The following is a 22,808-nucleotide window of genomic DNA, read 5'->3' on the forward strand; positions in this document are numbered from 1 at the left end:
CCTATATCCCACTAAAAGAAATTTAATCTTTTGACTAAAAGCGTTAAGTTTCTGAAAAACCAAAACCCAGGAAAAACTAAACACAGACTGAAGCAATTCTGAGCCAAGCAGGGCTGCTACTGAAGACATTTGTTTTCTCATGTGTTAACCAAACTTGACAATACTCTGAGAAGGAATCCAGTTCACAGGGACCAAAGATCCAGACATTCTTTAAAAAGGAACATAATCAAGTCGTCCTATTGTACCTTTCCTCTGCTTTCATTTTCTTGAACTAAAGAGAAAAAAATTTTTTCACTCAACAATAAATTAGAAGAAACTGGAGCAAAAGAATAAAAATTAGGAAAGAGAAAAAGGGGCTGGTGGGAAGGCAATATGAGAAAAAAAATTAAGGGAATATAAATGAGCCAGAAGGAATATAATATGCATGACCAAAAAGCAAGAGGTAGAAGAAAATATATTCCTCATGATGGCTATCAGTAATCCTGGGGTGATATTAGCCATAATGACAAATACATTTTCTTCAGTGATATTCAATGAATATCAGTGCCCTTTATAGCCTGACTCTTATGATGAAGCAGAGAAAAGAAGGGAACTTATACTGAGTGCTTACCATATGCAAGGCATTATTTTAGACAGCTGACACATCTCATTTGATCTTTGCAACAGCTATACAAACCAGGCCGTATTCTTGATTTAAACTTTAGACACTGAGGCTCAGAGCAATCGACGCAACAAATGACAAATTGGGCAGTCCCAGTAACTGCTTTCTTTTTCTCTCCCTTCATATATTGTAAGCATCTGCACTTAATGAGAAATAAAGGGAAAAATGGTGTAGCCACTCCCTTACCTCTCTGGATGGGCATGGAACTTCACTAGGCTGCTATAGAGCTGTCTCTCTGCTTGTAAGGCCTCATTGAGCCGACTCCGTTCATCTACCAGACCTTCCAGCATCAGCAGCAACTGAGGGGAAGAAAACAAAAGCAATGCACAAATGGAGATGTGAGACGTGAAGCCACAGTTAATCCTGAGAAAGAGACCCAGACAATGTATTTGCATGTACTATGACTCAAAAAGCTCACTGATCTTATCACTGACTTAACTATTCTACAGTGTGTTACAGTTTTCAAATCATTGTCACATTATCTTTTTTTTTCAATCCTTAAAGCTCTATAAGGGAGAATTCAAAATGGGAGCAAGAAGAAAAAGAGAGAAGCCAGAAGCACAGGAAAGAGAGAGGAGTAGAAGAGAAAGCAAGGGAGGGCACGAGGGAAACACACATGAGGACTTACGAGCACTCTTCATTCATTCAAAAATATTTATTGAGCACCTTCTATGTGTCAGACTCTGTTCTAGGGATAATCTTACTATCTAGCGGGAGGAAAAGATTCATTTTCATCAGTCACATTCAATTCATCAGTCACAGACACGTGTCCTGTGAGCTAATAACAGCGCTATGAAGAAGATGAGCTGTGACAGTGCACAACCAGCAGAGATGTGTTTAAGTGAACTAGCAGAGTGAAAAGCCAGACGGGAGTGAGGTGAGTAGTCAGTGAGAGAGAGGATACTAGAGATGGGGTGGGGGTGGAGTACAGGCTAACAGATCTTTTCAGGAAGTTTGGCGCTGAAGAAAGGTCAGATATGGGGCGGTAGCTACAAAGGAGCTATACATGTTAGAAAAGAGCATGTGTGGCTGCTACGGACCAAGGCAGGGAACTTGAGGGCACAGACTGTCTATGAAATTCCACCAACAGATACCTTCCTAAGTAACTACATTGACAGCTTTTCCATTGTTTATTTCACAGTAAAAATAAGGTTTCTGCTCCAATAACTTACCTGTTGTCTTCGGTTTCCAGAAGCTTCCTGACCCTGTGATTCTACTGAAGCAACTTTTTCCCGAAGAAGTAAGACTTCTTGGGTCAGGCGTTCCATAGCTGGTATGTCTTCAGGATCAACCAGCTGCATCTGCAGGTCCTAAAAGTCAAAAAACAAGTACAGTAAGAAAAATGCTATTCAGCAGAGGAACAAAGGAACAAATGCCCCTGAAACAGTCTGCTCTACTTTTAAATGGGATATTAATAAGCCATATGAAGGTAATGATATGTTCTTTATGACATCTTAGCAAGTCTGATATAAGTCAAAGAGAATATGGTAACATCAAGAGGCTCAGACTAGCAGCACATCAAGAAAATAAGCACTGGCCACGGGACTCAATGTATCCACACATTGTCTGAAGATGCCCTACAGGTGTTCTGAGCTGTAATCACGCCCAGTGGTCTTTAAAAAGCTCTGAAAGACCTTGATGAGGTCTTCTTTAATCTGCATGTTCCTGGTCAGGGACTCCATATCAGCAGCCTGCACCTGCAGCTCTTCCTCCTGCACAGCCATCATGGACTGGAGGGCAGAAAGTTCCATCTGTGGAGGAAAGAAATCCTGGAGTCAGTGGGTAGAGGAAACAGTATGTGTCACAGTTACATTTTAACACTGAAGCAAATGTTTTTCCGTATCATGTCACTATCAGCCAGTAATGCAAATAAAAGCCAGAGCATGAACAGTGTGCTACTGGGTCGGATCAACAAGCCACACTCTGTGGTACCCAAGGCTGCTTTACGGGAAGCTGTAACGTGGTTTGATGATGCCCTCCACTTTTGTTAGCACTATAAAACATACCAAATTTGTTTATTATACTACCTAAAAAATGAGTTACCATGAGCAGATGCATGAATAGATGTTTTCCTTCATATAAGTTTATATTTCGGCTAATAGATGAAAAAATTGATAAAACAGCTCCACTTTTGCAGACCTTAATGAATTAATGTCAGCTGTCTAAAATAATGGCATCAATCATCAATAGTTAACATCACAAGAGGTCACCAACCACCACACACCTCCTGATGGAAGAACACGCCACCACCGATGAAGAAGTCCTATCAAAAGTTAACACTGTAGGCCCTAAACTTTCAATGTTGTATCTTCCATCTCTCCTCACCAGAAAATGACAGCCAAATAATTTTACTATGACAAATTTCACTAAAAATTGTGATAATTACCACAGCCGCCAGCATTTACTAGGGGCTTACTGTGTTTCAGGCCTTAATAAATACTGAGTAGATTTAATCCTTTAAACAAACCTAGTGACCGGCTCCTGCCTACCTTTCCAACTTCAATACCTATAGCATTTTCCACCTCATTCATGAATCTCTAGGCACGCTAGGCTTTTCCTGTCAGGAATACCAGACTTTCTTTTGACTCAGAGCCTTTGCAGAGCCCACTATTCCCTCTGCCTGAAATACCTTCGCCAGAGTTGCCTCCTCCTCATCTCTGAGCCCCAGCTTACACATCTGCTCAGAGAAGCCTTCTCTGGCCACTCTATCTCCCACAGTCGTCATCCAAATTACTGTCTATTATTTCCCTCATATTGCTTATGCCAATCAGTAATTGTATTATGTATCATCTGTTACCTCCCCACTAGAAATTAATTACATGGGGTCAGGGACTCTGTTGATCTTGTTCCCTGCTCATCCCCACCACTTGCCCTGGCTTAGAGAAGGTCCCCACACAGCTGATGAATGAATGAGTGAGTGAATGCGCCCAACAACCCTATAGGATAACGATCTTCTGCTCCTCAATTTCCAGATGAGGTGGCTGAGGCTGTGAGAAATTCAGGAACTTGTTTAAAAATCACAGAGCCAATAAGTGGTAGATCCAGGATGTGAACTCAAGGAAGTGGACTCAGAGCCACTAGGCTACGTCTGATATTTTTCATGGTAATTGCAAGTTATTTGTAAGTAAACATTTTAAGGAAATATTTTGAGGTAATTAAAAAAATAGTTGTGACAAGTGAAGACGGATGACACACAGCTAGTTTAAGGTATAATTAAGCTTCCTAAAGGAAGCAGTGTCTTTTTCTTTAAGTTTATATAAAGTATAAGTAATAAGCGATAAAAATTCTACTTGTGTATCTTCTAATTCCATCAATGCTTATATCACCACTGTGTGGGCTCATGATGATGTATAACTATACCAAGGCATTTGATGATTCTGGGCTCCTGCGGCAGGTGAGGAGGAAATGCTCCTCACATTTCCCTCCTTGCTGAAGGAGCTCACTTAGTGTAAATCCTGACCTCTTCTCCACCTTGTTCCTCACTCAGCCCCAGCCAGGCAAAGGGACTGAACAGTTCACAGGGGAGGAATAAACCAGGCATGCCTGACATGATTCCACTCTTCCTTTTCTTGGGAGGTGGCTGCCTGTAGGAAGCCTGCTTTTCCACGGCTTCCCCAGGGGCAGGCTCTTCCCCACCACACAGTGTGGTCTGCTGAGGCCCAGGGCTGCCTGCCCGGGTAGACAAGTCTACCTAATTCTGGGGACCGGCCAGCAGGGCCATGGGCTCTTGCATTAAGTTCTCTACCTCAGCCTTTACCAGTAATACAGCTGATACGGTACCAAACTATCTGCCACTACTTTGTTTCATTTCTCACTTTGTTCAGATCCTGGGGATGGAAGAAAGGGTGCTATTTATTAGGCCCTCTTCAGAGACCTCTGCCATTTTATATCCAGGTATTTGCTCCATGGAAGAAAAATGAAAGCATGAGGGAAAAAACCATTATTGCAGCCTGGTGAAGGTCTGCAGTTAGACAGACCTGGGTTTTAAGTCTTGGCATAATCTCCCTGACAAGGCATTTAAACTGAGCTTCAGTTTCCTCAGTCGTAAAATGGGAATAATAGCTACCTTTCAGGGCTACGTCAGAATAGAGAAAATGTATTTAAGGTGCGTGGCATGTGGCAGGCAATCAAAGAATGATAACTATTACTACCACCACTACTATTATCTCAAGAGGGTGGGGGGGTATTTAAAAACCTGGGAGATTCTACATGGCTATTGGTAAAGTCCTATTACTAGAGGGCATGTAAAGATGAACATGTATGACACTGCACTGAGAAATTGTAGCTGATTAAGAACACATAAGGCTGTGCAATACAGCTGAATACAGCTCGCTCAATATAGCCATTTTTTCTTTTAAACAATATTTTTCAAAACATCCATTTATCGTCATTCTAATTCTGTGATCCTGAAAACAGGAGAGAACCAAGAGGAACACTACTCTTAACTGAGTCCATTGAGATAAACAGGAACAGCATGTGGAAACTGAAATATCTGACATAATGGCAAGGGTAGAACCAAATAAGAGGAGGGGAACCAGAGGATTTTAAAGGTCACACGATTTCCTATCCTCAAAACTTGAGTCATATGACATGAGTCTGTTTGTAGGGAGAAACATGGTAATGAAAAGAGAGATTAAGAGGGACAGTAAGATAGTTTCATTACAAATATGAACACAGCCTTTATTGTACAGACCCAACCGTGGCAGAGCTGGAACAAGACTGTGGAGCTACAGAGACCGGCCAGCTAGACTTAGCTGAGGAGCCCAGGACACTGGCTGACCTACAATAGAGGCCACGGCAGCATGAAGGCTTGTGGTTTTAGTCTGGAACTCTGCATGGTGGCCCAAATGCTTCTCCTACATCATAGCTGGACATAAGCTAGCTGTGTAAGGAGGCAGAAGGGGCAAGGGTTCTGTAAGGCGGAGAGGCCTCTTCAAAAAAAAAACTGATGAAAACTCTATTGCTAGAAATAAGAGCATAAGAATGGGGAAAATTATCTGCACCAAGAAATGACTTCTTAGGGAAGTATTTTGAGTCACTAAAGACTTGAGTCTAAGTGACTAAAGTCTTAGCTTCAGCATTTTTTACTTGTATAACTATTCCCCACCTACATATTAAAAAAAAAATCAGTGTTTCAGCTTCCTCATCTATAAAATAGGGCCAATGCCACTTACTTTGCAGAGTTATACTAGTGCTAATTTAAGCACCCAGCAGAGTGCACTGCATGTAGCAAGTTCTCAATAAACATTATGCATCTTCTCAAATTTCTCTTGTTCCATGTTCTAAAGCTAATTTCATGGATCTAATGTCATAATTCTAAGCAACAATTACATAACACTTCATTTTTTCACAAGTCCTTTATAATTATTTTATTACATTTAGCAATGGGCAAAGAAAGCTGTGTTTTTTCAACACTTGGAAAGTTTTAATGGTCCCCATTTATTAAAAACAAGAGCATCTTGGTGACATAATGTATAAATACAGCAATTTCTATTTTTCTTCAGAAAGAAAAAACGACCCAACTTGCATTTGGACCCAGATATTATACTTGGAGAATTTTACTCTTTTAAATATAAACTATTTTCTTAAAAAATAGGAATTTAGAAATTAGACTTGACTAGAAAACTCACCCGACTTTCTCTCTCTTTTTTTGCCATGAGCTCCAGTTCCTCTTTGGCATTGCTCAGTTCTTTTTCCAGCCCTGCAATTGTATCCAAGTCTCCTAAAAAATGAATATATAGTGCTAATTTTAATCAGTATTAACCTAATGTGATTTCTGCTGCCTTGTTTCTGAGTAATTTACTCTAAGACACAATTCAACAACAACAAAATATATATGCATAAGTGGTTCTTTGAAGCATTATTTGTAATAGCAAAATACTGCAATCAACCTACATGTCTATTAAAGAAAAAAAACTGAACAAAGCAGAGTATATCCACATGATGATGTACTACATAGAGCTGTAATTAAGTGCGAGGAGTATCTTTATGAACTGATGTGGAGTGATTTCCAAGATTTATCATTAAGTACAACAAGCTGGGTACAAAAGAATACATCTAGTGCAATGTGTTTCACATTAGGAAAAGGGGGAAGCAAGAATACACACATCTCATATACACACAGGGTGACTCTGTCTGCTTATTTCTGCAAAAAGAAACACAGGAAGGATAACTCAAAAATGAAACTGCTTGCCTTCAGGGAAACAGGAAAGAAATTAGAAGGAAAGGAAGTAGATGGGACTTTGGAGTATACGTTTCTATACTTTTGAGCTCTGAAGCATGTTAATGTTTTATAATTAATGTGTAAAGTTATTCAACAAGGAGGAAGAAAAAGCCTAAAATCAAATGCTAACATAAGTAAATGAATCTAAATAGCAAATGGCTAACTATCCAGCAGATAATTAAAATAAATATGTGTATCTCCAAATAATTTTTGAACTCAGTATTCTTTTTCAAAGGTATCTTCTCATTTCTTTTCTGTAGATTTTCATTTGCTTTTAAAACAAACCTCTAATAAGAATAGAACCACAGAAAACATTCTTTTAATCTGTATCAGCTGTATTTTCAAAAACAAAAATTGAAAAGCTCAGTTTTTCCAGAAACAAACTGCCCTGGGAGTGATGCCACTGAATCAGACACTGAGGAATGAAATCAGTATTCTAACTGTGCATCCTCAGTAGGAAATATTCTAAGGATAAAAAGAAGTAAATTTTAAACATTATTTAAAAGACTTAATGTTGATAGTGGTATTCAAGTAACAACTCTGAAATATTTTTTGTGTTTTGTGCAAATGTATAAATATGGTGATGTTATAGGTAATAAGGTTTCTCAATGTTGGGAGAAGGCAGATACAAATAGGAAAAAAGAGGAGAAAGAACTTATGCTGTTACACTGGAATTAGAGGAATCAGTATCAAATGGAGACATATAAACATCCTCAGTCCTGTTCACGTAAAAGGGCCTAGAAGCAAATGACAAACCTGTAGCTATGAACCCATCTTACACTCAGATATTAGTATACAAATGCCATGAGCCACTAAAAGGAAACTTGAAGTAATGGAAAATTTCAGGGCTGAGGCAGGCAAAGTAAAAGGTGACCATGAACACCTTACTGTGCCAGAAGGTGGAGAAGTGCTCAAAAACTGATGGGGAAATAGTGAAAGGACAAAGGAACAGCTTCCAGGGGCTCCAATTGGCCAAATCTGGGATAACTCGGTCCTCAAATGGAATAATGACAGAAATGGATAATAAAATGATTTTTAAAAACCCATTAGTCCATACTGGCATATATAAACAAATGGAGTAGGAAGGATAGAGAAAGGGCATGTCTCCTTTAGAAAAGAACACACACTAATAAAGAAGTTTTAGAAATAGAAAATCACTTTTTTAAACTACCAATGTAATAGTTGGTTCAAGCAAGCTCAAAGAATGCTGAAACCACTAGATGAATGACTGTGGGAAAGCAGAACTGTCCACAGCTCAAGGTCTTTGCCGGCAGATCAGTTATTAATCACAAAGGGGAAAATGAGCCTTTATAGTGGAGAGACCTGGCAGACACAACCCTAACCAGATGACAAAACTTAGTATTACCAAGAATAATAAACCTGACACCACGTGCTCCTGACGTGATGCCCTGAGGAAGACGTCATCCGTGTAATATTCTTGCCAAATATGTCTAACTTGAATCTAACCATGAGGAAACAGTCAGAGCCAGATGGACGGCCATTAGCTGGCCCGGAGTTTTAAAAAATACCAATGTCAAAAAAGACAAAAAAAAAAAAAGGCTAGAAAATTGTTCTAGATTAAAGGAGACTAAAGAACCACGACAAGGAGATGCAATGCCTGATCCCTGAGGGAAAGCAACCAGCTGTCAAGAACATTACTGGGACAGTGGCAACTCTGAATATAGACTGTATTTTAATACTAGGACTATATTACAGCTAAATTTCCTGAGTGTGATAATTACATCGTAGCTAGCTAGATGAATACCCCTGTCTTAGGAAACACATGATGAAATGTTAAGGGATGAAGTATCATGTCTGTAAGTAATTTTTAAATGGTCCAAAAAAAACATGATATCTGTGTGTGTGTGTGTGTGTGTGTGTGTGTGTTGCACATGCAAGAAATAATGCAAAAGTGGCAAAATGTTAACAACTGGTGAGTCTTAATAAAAGTGTGTATGGGTATTCACTGTAGTATTTTTGTCACTTTTCTATACGTTTGAAGTTTTCAAAATAAAAGATTAGGAATGGTGCTTTTTAAAAAAAAGGTAAATAAGGAGTAAATTAAACAAATCCAGCATTCTTTACTCTTCGAGCGGCATGAAGTTTCCCACTAAAAAATGACTATACTTGCATGACTCACCTACAGAATTCCATAGTGCCCTACACTGTAACACAGATACAAAGTTGTTACATTCTTAAAATCATTAAAAAAAAATCATAGGTTAATTCTCCAAGTCCACAACATAGCACAATACTCTCCTCTGCATTAATCATGGTGAGCCCCTACTTCTGGAACTCACTGGGTAAGTTTTTGAAGCTTCCCTATATCCCAACCTTTTGATCTGTGAAAGTCAAAGACTCCAATCCAAAGCACCCATTGGAGTTTGCTCCCACTGTGCACAGAATTTGGTTGTTCTTGGGGAGTCCAAGGCCTACTACCATCTCTTGGACGAGGTGGACAAATGACTCACTGTACACTGCCTACCCCTCCCGACGCTCAAACGCAGGTTATGTCACATTACAGTGAGTAGCCTCAGCCTGCTTAAAAGATACCCAGGAGGAGGTGTCAGCCCCATGGTCCTGCTGCGTAGGTTAGGAAATACTACCTCCTGCATTTCTGAATCCCTGCAAAGCTATCTGAAAAGAAGAATTAGAATGCAGCTTCCCCGGGTCAAATCATGTAGCCAAAGCAATAGCTTTAATTCAAGATCAGTTCTTCCTAGAACATACATGTCTTTAGCCTTTCAGTGAAATCTAAACTTATTTTTTCCATTAAGGCAAGGGGAGAAAGAGAGTCTTGGCCAATCCTACCAACAGAGAATTACAGGAAGGAAATAGAGAACGTTCCCTAATGAAAAGAAATATGATACTTACCCAGTGAGGACCTGGGTATGCTGGTATCCCCTCTGGCAGTCAGTGAAGTGCTATCATCTCTGGAGGGTATGTGCATTGAACCCTAAAAATTGGAAGAGTCAGGGGATTTAGGAAGATGCAGAAACCACAATCACAATGACTAGGACTTGGAATGTTTCTCAAACAACTTGGTAGTAAAATTATCACACTTATGCCTCAGATGTAAAAAAGAACATGCAGTTGGCATAAACATCTACCCAAGTCTATAGTTCTCACTCGATCAGTCTGCTCTCCAAGATGGGGGCTGATGGAGGTGACTTCAGCTGGTCGGTTAGAGTCGAATGCTTGGGACACCATGAAATCCTTCCCTCCTAAGTACTGGCGCAAGGCCTGTAATTCTGAATTTCTTTCCATTAGGGCTTGTACCATCTTTTCTGCAGCAGCCTAGGAAGGAAATCATATATAACATTAGAGAGATATTCTAACAAAACAAAATTTGTGTTCTGATGGCATTTGTTAAAAGCCAACCATTTAAGAAAAGCCAGTAGGGCCCTAAGAAATAGTTTCCTTGCTTTCACTTGACAGGAAAAAACATAGTCGGTGAGTGGAAAGAAAGTCTCTCATAGGCAGAATATTGGAAAAAATGGGAATATAACATGTATATTACAGATAAAGTAATCTAAAATTGGTTCTGCTTGTAAGTATCAGGCTAAAGTATTAAGATTCTGGTTTGAATCGGGGAACAGATGTCTTCCTTTACTCTGGGATCCATGTACCTTTGGCCTGGATGTTTTCTGCCCAAACATTTGTTAGGTTTGCCCCCTTTAGGTCTTTGCCAAATGTCAGTTTATCAGATTAGTCTTTTCTGCATATCCTATCTAGAACAGGAATCTTTTCTCTACTCCCACTTCCCCTTGTCATGCTAAATTTTTTTACAGTGCACTTACCAGTAATCAACACACCTGTTTATTCTCTATCTCTCTCTCCCTCAACTGAATGTAAGTTTTCTGAGGGCAAGTACTGTGATGTTTTGTTCAGTGCTGAATTCCAAGCACCCAGAACAGTGTTTGACACACAGTAGGCACTTGATGCTTAGACACTAGATACATATTTATTGAATGAATCAATTACATAAAAACATTTTATCAGACTACATGATCAGGAGAATCTGAACCTCCAAATCACCAAACCCAGTTTATTTCATTTCAAATCCCACAGTTTTTTAAGATGGATGATGGCAAAATAAGGAAAAGATCTAGAACATTTTTTGTGACCATTACCACATAGAAACTCTGCATTTAATCAGAAAATCTAGAAAAGATAAACTAAGGCTAAAATCACTGAGGGTATAAGATGAATACATTAGCTACATTATAGCATCAACTGTCTCCAGAGAGAATTACTACTGATTTAAATCAGAAATCACAAGAGCTCAGCTGCTAAGGGAAATAAAAGACCCACCTTCCAGTTTCAGTATGTAAAATTCAGGATTTGGACATAACCATCTTAGAGGTAACAGTACATTATTAATTTGCCTTAAAAAAAAAACGCTGTGGACATTACTATGGGAAGAAGCAGAGTAAATAATACACAAGATGTCTTGTGTCATACATAGGGTCTACCCAGCGTGGTGTTCTTTTCTAGTGGTGGTTTTAGCACTGCTCCTCCGAGTGTGGTTCCCGGACCCACAGCCTCACCATCATCTGGATGGTGCTTGAGTCCAGCCTCTACCTCTTAATTTCTGCCTCTGGGGGTGAGCTTGGGAATCTGTTTTTAAAAAGCTGTTCAAGCGATTCTTCTGCACACAAAAATTTGAGAAGCAGATCTAGAAGAATACAACTATTACTCTTCTTCTTGAGTTGAAAATCTTTTGCAATTTCAGTCATTTCCTAGGTTCCACTATTTTACCACCAGTGGTATATTAAGTGTAATAAGACTAACTCTTTGAAGTTACAACGGGTGAAAAAGAAAACTCAAAAAAAGACTTGTTAGCCTCTTGCCAAAGACTTAAATAATTCATGATGATTTCATTAGGTCTATTCCAGAAGCAGTTTCTGCAGCACAAGGCAGCATGTTTCTAACAGAATGTGTATTGACTTCAGTGGGCCTTCCATAATATAGGGAAGCATTACAGAACATTATTTTCAAGTAGCAGGCAAATGATAAGAATCTTGTTCCCTCTGAGGACTGAGTAGGGGGAATTCTGAGTGACTGGCCCCCGAAATGTGGCACAAGTCAACTATACCACTGTCTAGCCTTTAGGAGAAAAATACTTGGAAGTGAGGGTAAATTAAGAATTTACTTTTAAAATACTTGTGTACCATTATTTTGAGATTACTATATCCTATATTATTACGAGATTATTTATTCTCATCATGAGCTTTGAAAAAACACAACTTTTTGCTTCCCTTAAGATAACTCAGATTTTACATGAATTAAGAGAAAAAGTTTTCCCATATTCTAGCTAGAAACACAAAATATCACTCAAGTCTTGATAATTTAGAATCAAAATCCAAACATTCCACAACCCCATATTCTTTTCTGTCAAAATTATCAAAACGTTGAGGAAAAGAAAATGTGCATAACGAAGTTAATGGGTGGGCATGTGTATTGCTTGGGCACCCTTCCAAATGCAAAGTGTTCCAGAAATATTTTACACTTTGATGACTGACGTAAACTGTAGTCTAGTTAATAGAGAGAAGGAAAAAAATGAACAGAATGGACTGTAAAATGACAGAAATATACACATCATGAGGTTCAAACGCTTCCTGCCCACTGACCGTAACGCACAAAGTGATACTTGTCTGGCCCGTGCGTTAGTCCTTACTTGGCTCTCCTGCTCCCTGGTGCTCATGGACTGAAGCAGGCCCTGAATCTCCATTTCATATTCCACCGCCTGTTTGTTTCGGTCACTCAGAAGGTCCTGCAGCATCCTTTCCTTTCGCTGCAGACGCTGGCACAGCTCCTCAGCTATTTCACTCTGCCCTGGTCCAAGTTTGCAGAGCAGTGTTGCACTAAGATCCTAACACAGAAGGGACAGTGTAAGTTTTGGAGGAGAAAATTCCCTCTACTTGCATGTCAAAGGGCTTAAGAGAATCTATCGTAGAAGAGAGAGCTGTGAGATTCTGGAGAGCAAGGATGGTATTTCATTCATTTTTGTTACCCCAGATCTAGCACGGTCCTGGCACACAGATGACTATAAATACAAACACCGACAATACAGAAAATTACTTAGAAAGGCAACTTTCCCTACATGCCTAGGGTACGTAACAATTAACATTAGATGAGGCTACACGGGTGCTCAACTCATTTATTTCATCTATGTCCTCCCCAGTGTAACTCTATAGGGGGAACACAAAATGGAAAGCTGAAGAGTAACGATGACTACGTTTATCAGCATGGTGCTGCAGTTCCCACTCCCGGGCTGGGAGGGAGCGCACAGTGGTTATAGCTGTGGAGCCCCACTGCCTGGGCTGCACACTGGCTCTGCCACTTATGAGCTACGGAACTTTGGACAAGTTACTTCACCTCAGAAGTCTGTTTCCTTGTCTGTAAGAGAGAAATAATAGCATGTACCTCAGAGTTAGGAGGATTCAACGAATTAATATCCATTAAGTTCTTAAAACACTGCGTGACACAGCAACAAGCACCACAAGGAACGTTAGTTACCGTGCTGTGGGTGCGCTTTCTAGATCTCATTAACTCTCACATAACTTCTTTAAGAAAGGCAACTGTCCCCTGGAGTCCATAGGTATAGGGAAAAAAGTCCCAGTGAAAGCCAATAACTTGCCCGGGGACAGAAGGGAATTAAAGACTTGGAGTCCCTGGCCTCCCAGACTTCCAGACTCCCAATCCAAGACAGATCAGGTCATCACTAAACCAACTGCTTTTAAGTTAACTAAAGTCTTGCCTCCACTTCTTTGTTCCTGTCATGCAGAGATGTCTGTAACTGCTGAACGACGCTTTCTTGTTCCTTCTGCCAATGGCTAAATTTGGTTTCCATTTCTTCTTTCAGCCATTGGAGGTTCTGACAGGTAGCAGATAACTGCTCCACTTCCAGGCCTTTGGCCCTCAGGAGACTCTCCATACTCTACCGTCACAAAGAAAGCAATTGTAAGTCGAAGGGCACCCTATCCTTGGGATAAACAGGAAACTTGATCCACCTTCAAATTAGCTCCTAAATTACCTATCAATTTCTTTTGTAAAAGGAGAAAATTCAGTCTCTAATCTAACAGTGCCATACTGGCCTGTTTTTTTTTTATTGATTTATAATCATTTTACAATGTTGTGTCAAATTCCAGTGTAGAGCACAATTTTTCATTTATACATGAACATATATATATTCATCGTCACATTTTTTTCTCTGTGGGCTACCATAAGATCTTGTGTATATTTCCCTGTGCTATACAGTATAATCTTGTTTATCTAGTCTACAATTTTAAAATCCCATCTATCCCTTCCCATCCTCCACCCTCTTGGCAACCACAAGTTTGTATTCTATGTCTATGAGTCTATTTCTGTTTTGTATTTATGCTTTGTTTTTTTCTTTTTGTTTTTTAGATTCCACATATGAGCGATCTCATATGGTATTTTTCTTTCTCTTTCTGGCTTAGTTCACTTAGAATGACATACTGGCCTGCTTTTTATTCTCATCTAGCTCGGATAGAGATAAATGTACGTGCTAGATGAAGTATTTTGGAGGAAACAGACTATGCTATAGAGAAAGTAAAGAACTTCTTTAAGTGGCAGATGGTTAGATATATAAGCGCTAAAACAAATATAGAGTAATAGCCCAGTATAAATATTAATAAGACAAGTAAGTGTTCTCATTGTAGCCAGCCCCACACCAACACATCTATACTATTAATGAGAAAAACACCATAAAACACTTGCACACAAGCAATGTTTATATAAACATATAGAGATATTGACAAGGGTTAGAAATAAATTACAACTAGGTATAAAAATCATTTATTCACCGCCCACCCTACAAAGTTCATAGTAGAAGTGCTAAAATGTCTCACTCCCTAATCTATAAGGATGGAACTAATGACTGCTATTTTTGTTTGCTTTTGTATTTTTTCCCTTACACAGCAAAGATCCTGGTTTTCAGAAAACAATGGAAGAGGTGATGTTTTGGGCTCAGAATCCGAGTAGGAGAGGATTTTGCTCTTACCTGCATGGTAGCTTCATTAGCGGAGAGGACACCGCGCAGTCTCTCTAAGTCATGATCTCGCTCTCTTACAGCAAGATGAAGTTGACGCAGTTCTTTTTCTTTCTCTTCTAGAGTGGAGAACTTTTCATCTATAGCCCGCTGAAAGCAAAGTAAGCATCCCAAAGCTCCGTGAGAGTCATTGTTCTGATCACTCTTATTCAGTAAGATTCCAAATATAAAAGAATGGAAAACCAACCCCAAAAGGCAGCAAATTAAGTAGACACACCTTTCTTCAGTCCCCCTGTGGAATAATCCAGAGCATCATGAGCAAAACTAAGGTACATACCTCGAGCGCAACATCTCTATCTTGTATTCGCTGCCGAAGTTTCTCAAGCAACATTTCATTTGCTTCAAGGGTTCTGTCCAAATTATCTCGATACTGCAGGAGCTCCCGAAATTCCTAATGAGACCAAAAAATATTTTCATTTATCCAGTATTAACTGAATTCCCACACTTTGCCTAGCAATGTCAGTGATTCAGGATAAAAAACAAAATGCGGTCATTCTCAAGGGGAACACAGTTCAGCAGAAATAAAAGAAATATAAATTGTTAACTATTCTGATTCCCATACATTTTCCCGTGTAGCTGGCTACTAGGGGGACACAGGATGCATTGTCTAACTCTGCCTGAAGGTGTCGCTAAAGACCTCAGAAAAGAGATTAACGTTTGCCCTGAGTCTTAAAGGACTTAACGAGTTTCCCAAGAGGCTGTGGGGATATTTCTATTAGAGGAAAAAACGTATGCATAATATCTGCATACTATGAAAAAATTGTATGCGCAGCAAAATATAAGGGATTCAATGTGACTAAAGCTTAGAGTAGGTGTTAGAACTGATCACTCTCTTCTTTAGTGTTCCATCTTCCCCTAAAGCTTAGAGTAGGTGTTAGAACTGATCACTCTCTTCTTTAGTGTTCCATCTTCCCCTAAAGCTTTCACTTTATCATCTAAGTAACTTCATGGAAATTTCTACACAAAGGTCTTCACCTTAGTATGTGGGAGCAATAGTCCTACCTTCCCCTCGTCTTCCACATACATAACATAGTATTTGACTCACAGAGCTGCTTAGGAACTACTGCTGAGTATTTATTGCTTAAGTCTTTCAGGTCTATATTTATTATTTCCTGTACTTGCTGGTTAGCATCTTGGTTCATGGGTTGTACTTTCTATTTATTTTGAATCCTCCTGATTCCCACCTCTCAATGTTCCACATGCAGCAGACACTCAAGACAGGTAGACTAGTATCCTGTGATGATACGAACTTACATTTCAGAGCCCTGTAAGCCCAGTTTCAGTTGAGATCATTCTGCAGACTCACCTGAAGCAGCTGCTCTTTGTGACTCAGACTGTGGCTGAGGTGCTGAATGTGCTGCTCCTGGGTTCTGATCTCACTGTATTTTTCAGCCTCCAGGGTATGAAGTTGTTGGCTCTTATTCTGTAATTCTGCTTGTAGCTGCTGCAAGGCTTTTCGCAATTCCTGAATTAAACAGATTCCCTTCTTCAGACAATCTAAAAACTTTTCACGTGGTCATTAGCTATGGAGGCCTTAAAACTTTCAAGGCATACAGAACAAAAAAAATAAAATAGCAAAAAGTGCCATTCTTAAAATTACTAGAGAAATACTACACGTGAATCAAATAGGATGTGGGAAATTATGGGAGCTGGGGAATGGGGGTAGGATGCAAGTTTGATATTATAGTTCAGTGCTTATTTTCGGTTTAAAAATGATACATCTATGTAAGTACTAAGAGGGACTCTGTTCCATCATAAACCTGGATCCTTTACTTACAGTAAGCTCAAGGATGCAATATTACTCTACACGGCTAATTGTGCACTTCATTCCTCTGACCTTGGTTGTTCTTTTCACTTTTCTGTCTCACGGACTTTTACCCACTCTTCAAGAATAATCTCAGGTATCTCCTCCTTTCTGAAGCCTCCCTGACTCTCTTCCTCAGCCCATCGTATATGTTCCTCTAGGAACCCCCTGCCTACCTCCTCTACAGTATTTACCACACTGCAGTTCTGTTCATACTGTATTACAAGTAACTGAAGAAGAGCCTGAGATTTTTTCACTCTTGTATTTCCAGAATACAGCCCAACATCTGGCACATGGTATGGGGGCAACAAATGTTGAACTGAATTACTTAGATTAAGTGACTAAAGGGATCAGCACAAGCTATCCTTATAAAAAATTATTATTGGGGTGGGGGAGGGATAAATTAGGAGTCTGGGATTAGCAGATACACAATACTATATATAAAATAGATAAAAACAAGGCCCTATTGTATAGCACAGGGAACTATATTCAATAGCTTTTAATAAGCCATAATGAAAAAGAATATGGAAAAGAATATGTACCTATATATACACGCATAACTGAACCACTACGCTGTACACCAGAAACTAAAACAACATTGTAAATGAACTATACTTCTATTCGAAAAAAAAAAGTTATTATCAGGGCAAAGTCAGCAGTTAGGACCACAATATGATTAATGATTTACCTGGTTATGTTTCCAAGAGGCCTCCTTCTGCTGTTCTCTCTCCTGGGCTGCGGCCTCTACCAACTGCACACATCGCTTGGCGTCAGCCAGTTGCCGTTCTTTTTGTCGCACCATCCTCTGGAGCTTCTGTATTTCAAGTTGGCTGCAGAATAAAGTGCTCTGAAGGTCAAGCAGAGCCACCTGCTGCTGAGCTGGGGACGTGCCCTCTGAGTTCTGAAAAGAGAATGAAAGTCATCATCACACAGAGGGCAAGCTCTGAGCTGCCGAGAAGACCAACAAAACCAAGGCTGTGCCCGGGAACGGCACTTTCTCAACTGGGCTCACGCCTCCTGTCCGCCGTGACCCGCACATACATGCAGTTGTCCAAGCTGGCTCTGGTGCAGCATCTCTCGAAGCTTTGCCATTGTGTCATTCTGACCTTCAATCACCTGGTACAACTCCTCAGTCTGAAAATGAAAGCAGGAATACCAAACATGTTAGCAAATTAAATATAAATTCCATCTTGCCTGTACAGATTTGGGTAGAGAATACCAATTCAGATGACACTAAGATCTCTTAGTCTAACAATATCCACTTCTAAAAATTAGAGAATACGCGTCTGCTTTGATGGGACAAATTGTTTCCTCCCAGGTCCTTGACTGCCAAACATTTTACCTCACTTTCTCTGCTTTTCAGAGTTTCCTTGAGGCTTTGAATTGTACCATCTTGCTTCTGAGATGACTCCTGAGCAGACTTTAGTTCACAGCTCATTTCATTCAGTTTTTCTTGAAGAATCTGAATTCAGCAAAGAAACAGTTTGTAAGGTCAATGATTTGATGGTTGATTTCTTTCAACCTCAAATACAACTATGTGCTGTTTTCCCCGCGTATGGTAACCATTAGTCCTAGGTCAATCAGCAAGAGAAAGCAGCAGGAAATATAAAACACTTCCTTCAGTACTCAGTTGCTTCAGTTCTCATGCACTGTGCTTTCTGCATGACGGTAGCCATACTGGCACTTGTCCACAGGAGTCATTGTGGATCCTTTACACAAAGACCAAGGAGCTTCTGCTACAGAGCACCTGCTACAGGACAGCACACAAGGGCTCAGCCAGCCAGGAGGGGAGCATCCCAAATTGTGGGAGTTTTCTTCTAAATAGTTGTTAAAATCCGTGGGTATAAAGGGGTAAGAAATTAAGCTAAAATCAAAAGCATAAACCTTTGTCTCGGGGCCTTATCCAGTTAGACTGCATTCAAGTTTTAATTTCATCCCTAAAAGCACCAGAAATCTGATCTACACAGAACAGGTTAAAACCCTGATGAGAGATAAAGGGAAGAACTACAGTTTTAACCATATACTCAACACAGCACCAGGTGTACAGTCTCCATGTCCCAGGTCCAACTCAGAGAGGTTAACAGGCTCAACGAGAGCCAGTCCCATCCCCAGGAGACCCTGTGATCGCCAAGGGCGTGGGGCTGATCATACCTTGTTGGCAGCCTCTGTTTGCTGGATTTTTTCCTGGAGTTCTGCCAAATGGGAATCAGATACAGACTGCTGAGTTATAACAGTCTCATCTGAGTTCAGCTTTTGTTGTTTGAGTAACTCTTCGGTCACGGGCTAGGAAGAAGCAGCAAGACGAGTAAGTTGAGTTAAATGTAGCCAATAATAAATTTTAATTTTATCTTCATATGTCTTTGGCATCTTTTGCCAGAGACTTAGAAAATCAGAGCTGCTGCATGGATTCTCAGTGTGAGTTCCTAAAGACAGTCCTGTTCCTTACTACAAGCAGATCCACCTCCATCCTTACGATATTCCCTACCTCCCTTCCCACCTTCCCCTACGAACCCACACAAACACTGTTCAGCTGAAGCAAGTAATTCAGAGTTTAAAAAGGGAGGATTTTTAAAAAATGCTTATGATGACCAAATATTCGCTTTATCCTATTTTCAATCAGGGAATTCAAAAAGTCAAACTTATACCGTCACTAAAAGAAGAAGAGTTATAGTTCAATTATCTTTTTTATAACATGCTTATTCACATTATTGGAAAAATGGGCAGATTTTGAATATGGACTATATGTTAGATAACAGTGTTTTATCAATACTAAATTTCCTAAATTTGGTAATTTACTTTAGTTATGTAAGAGCTGTTTTTATCTTTAGGCAATACATGCTTATTGAGTGTAAAGATGCATAATATCTGCAAACAGTTCAGGAATAAAAAGATGTATCTATAGACAGTGGGAGTGCAAATGTAGCAAAACATTAGCAACTGGTGGATCTGGCAAATACGAGCAACTGGTGAATCTGGGGGTTCTTTTATGACTTCTCTGTAAGCTGGAAATTATTTCAAAATAAAAAGTTAAAAAATTAAAATAAATTTAAAAATCCATAGTGTTCTGGGAAGGAGGTATGTTTTACAGGAACATCAATTCACCAAAAAGATTCAGGAGGAAAAAAACATATATCTGGGACAATCGATCAGACTGAGACAAACTTATTGAACTGTACCTAACATTATAAGCTAAGATACAAAAATAAAACGTTAGGAATTCACTGTGGCATTAAATTCCATCTCCTCTCTCCTGCCCTCCCCCATCCCCACTCCAATTAGAAAAAAATATAAATCCATTAAGAGAAAAAAAGGCGATTGCTATTCATTTTTTCTTTATCTCACACATTCAAACTCTTATTACCACCTTCCAGGCAGTGAGGCTACAGCTTACCTCAAATCCCTTCCTACCAGTGACTGACCGGAAGTGTAAAGATTTCAGAGGAATAATTTTCTATTCTTCCAGTGCTATTTATCATTTTTTAAAACATCTATTAAGTACCATAATGTGCAAAGCACTGTGGGAGTCGGGGTGGGGAGCTACATAATAGAAGAACAAGAGAATACACAAAATATAGGATAATGACAAGCCCTATATTGTGAAACAGAAAAGCATGACAAAGTGGTTAAGCTGCTCTAAACTGGCTGATCAGTGGAAGATCTCTATCAGGCAGCATTCAAATGGAGATCTACAGGATAAGGAGCCAGCTCTGCAAAGATCAACAAAATATCCTAGGCAGAGGAAATGCCCATGGAAAGGACCTAGGGTGAATATGACCTTGGGAAAGAGAAAGGCCCAACTGGCTAGAGTAAAATTTTCCGATAGAAATATAGTGTGAGCCATATATTGAAATTAAAATTTTCTAATAACTTCACTGACTAAAGTGAAAACAAATAGGTAAACTTAATTTTAATAAAACATTTTATTTGACCCAATATATTATACTATATATTAACATAAGCACGTATTCAGTATAAAAGTTATTAACAAGATACACTACATTCTTAGGGGTATATTTTACACTCAGCAGCATATCTGTTTAGACTAGCCACATGGCAAATGCTCAACAGCCACATAAGGCTAGCAGCTGCCTTGCTGAATAGCACAGGGCTAGAGAATAATGGGTAAAGGGGATGGAAACACATGATGGGGTGGGAAGGAAGGCCAGGGCCAGACCAGATGGATACAGCTTCCGTACACCAGAGGTGATGAAGCTGGATTTCATTCTCATTGAAATGAGAATGGACTCCAGTGTTTTTAACAGAAAAGTAATCGATCATATTTAAATTTTAAAAAGATGGCTCTAGTTGCTGCTCTGTGATGAATGGATTGCAGGGAAGCACCAGCAGAAACGGGACATCAGCCAGGAGGCTGCTGCAGTGTAAGTGAAAGGTAAGAGTGGCTTGGATGATGGTGGCTGTAACGGAGGGGGAGAGAAATGGTTAGATTTGGATGTATTTTAAAGGTAGAGTCACCAGGGCTGGATGGTGGGAGAGGGAGAAGGACAAAGAAGCGAGGACAGGACTCCTAGAAAAATTGAGATATCTGTTGTTGTGGGTATAACAGGGAGCCCTGCCGGGAAGCAAAGTAAATTATGTCGCACCATGGGAGAGGTAAGTATTTTAACACATATTTTCAACAATTCTAACTGATAAATGATTTTAGCATTTATTTAATGACAAAACATTCTCTATAAAACCTGACCTCTTACTTCCTAGATGTGAAACAACTTTCCAACAACATCTATTATAAGATACTTGTCTAATTTAAACTATAACAAGCAGAATTAAAGAAAATAGCGTCAAGTTTTAAATGACAGGGAAGGTGGCCATGTTTAATCACTTAAAGCCAAAGAATCTTAGAGCTGTGAAGGACACTTTACAAACTAACCATCTGGTTCAATCTCATCTTACATTTGAGGAAATGGAGACTTAGAGCAGGTAACTAATTTTTCCAAAGTTACAATGGAAATCAGGAAAAGGATCCAACTAAACTGAATTCACTTAAGTTGCTAACTTATCTTTCATCTCTATAAACCTACCATAATCCCTGGAATATTGCAGGGACCAAAATTTTTTGTTTAATAAGTGAACAATAAAAACAAAAGCAAGCAAACAAAAACAGGCCTGTCTCCTAATTCCCAGTCCAATGTTCTAATCCTTCAGCAGCTCTCTTAGACATAAGACCAGAAAGATAAATAGATAGAGAGACAGATAGATAGATGTTTAATATAGATATTTCAACATCAACTTTAAAGCCAAAGAATGCCACAGGAGAGGACATGACGAATCAGGGTCTCATCTGAACCCACACTGGCATGAATAATCAGAGGAAACCCCTAATTCTGTAAATGTAATACACTGATTGACCTAAAGGCTAGAAGATGTTCATTTATTCTTTATTCATAATACTTTATTATTCTAAATCTCAGGGAAAAACAATGTCCTTTCAGATAAGTCTGCCAAAAGAGCACTTAACAAAGTCCCACTGAGTAAACAGCTCATAATGAACTCTTGTGATGTATCAAGTACGTAAAGCAATCACTCCCATGACCACTTTGTAAAGCCTGAAATCAGTAATACTTATTTGAATCAGTGTTAATCTCCAGGCTACTAGTTACTAAAATCACACCTGTAATCATAATATAACTTTAAATTAAGTTGCCTTTGACTCAGGACAAATGCTTTTCAGCATCAGAAAAGAGAACTTCTTCCAGGCCTCATGTTGCATAATGTAAGACCTTTAGGCTAAAAGGCAGTTATTTAGATCTTCTAGATTAACAGCATTTTTCTTGACACTTTCCTAGTCATAACAGCAACTCATAAAGCTCCAACTATCATAATTTTCTATCCTATTGTTAGTAATAGGAGATATACCAGAACTATCCACTAGCACAAAATTAAAAGCCCAATCTGACCAGCATCTAATGCTTACACCTTCCAAAAGGCCTGATCTGGATAATACAGCTAAACTATGAGAGGGATAAATCCATCAGTCACACAGGAGCAGACCAGACCCTGGCACTGAAAGGCTTGAAGCAAAGAT

At 39.4% G+C, this 22,808-nt stretch overlaps 1 protein-coding gene across 25 annotated transcripts in view; it reads right to left on the reverse strand.

The window, feature by feature from the left end:
- Positions 1 to 22,808, reverse strand: part of PDE4DIP (phosphodiesterase 4D interacting protein) — a 195,017-nt gene that overhangs the window by 48,228 nt on the left and 123,981 nt on the right. For all 25 annotated transcript variants that reach the window (XR_004322587.1, XR_004322586.1, XM_032486898.1 and 22 more), the window contains 15 exons: positions 18,917 to 19,048; positions 18,108 to 18,227; positions 17,807 to 17,899; positions 17,454 to 17,666; positions 16,268 to 16,426; positions 15,239 to 15,352; positions 14,914 to 15,051; positions 13,648 to 13,827; positions 12,565 to 12,759; positions 10,014 to 10,181; positions 9,759 to 9,840; positions 6,292 to 6,383; positions 2,296 to 2,412; positions 1,834 to 1,971; positions 848 to 960 (listed from right to left, as the gene is read on the reverse strand). Coding sequence is in view for 23 of the 25 variants with exons in the window: in XM_032486898.1 (XP_032342789.1) it covers positions 848 to 960; positions 1,834 to 1,971; positions 2,296 to 2,412; positions 6,292 to 6,383; positions 9,759 to 9,840; positions 10,014 to 10,181; positions 12,565 to 12,759; positions 13,648 to 13,827; positions 14,914 to 15,051; positions 15,239 to 15,352; positions 16,268 to 16,426; positions 17,454 to 17,666; positions 17,807 to 17,899; positions 18,108 to 18,227; positions 18,917 to 19,048 (2,054 nt within the window). In the remaining 2 variants the exon portion in view is untranslated. The remainder of the gene's footprint in view (positions 1 to 847; positions 961 to 1,833; positions 1,972 to 2,295; positions 2,413 to 6,291; positions 6,384 to 9,758; positions 9,841 to 10,013; positions 10,182 to 12,564; positions 12,760 to 13,647; positions 13,828 to 14,913; positions 15,052 to 15,238; positions 15,353 to 16,267; positions 16,427 to 17,453; positions 17,667 to 17,806; positions 17,900 to 18,107; positions 18,228 to 18,916; positions 19,049 to 22,808) is intronic.

Source organism: Camelus ferus, chromosome 9, assembly GCF_009834535.1.
Source record: "Camelus ferus isolate YT-003-E chromosome 9, BCGSAC_Cfer_1.0, whole genome shotgun sequence".
Lineage (NCBI taxonomy): Eukaryota > Metazoa > Chordata > Mammalia > Artiodactyla > Camelidae > Camelus > Camelus ferus.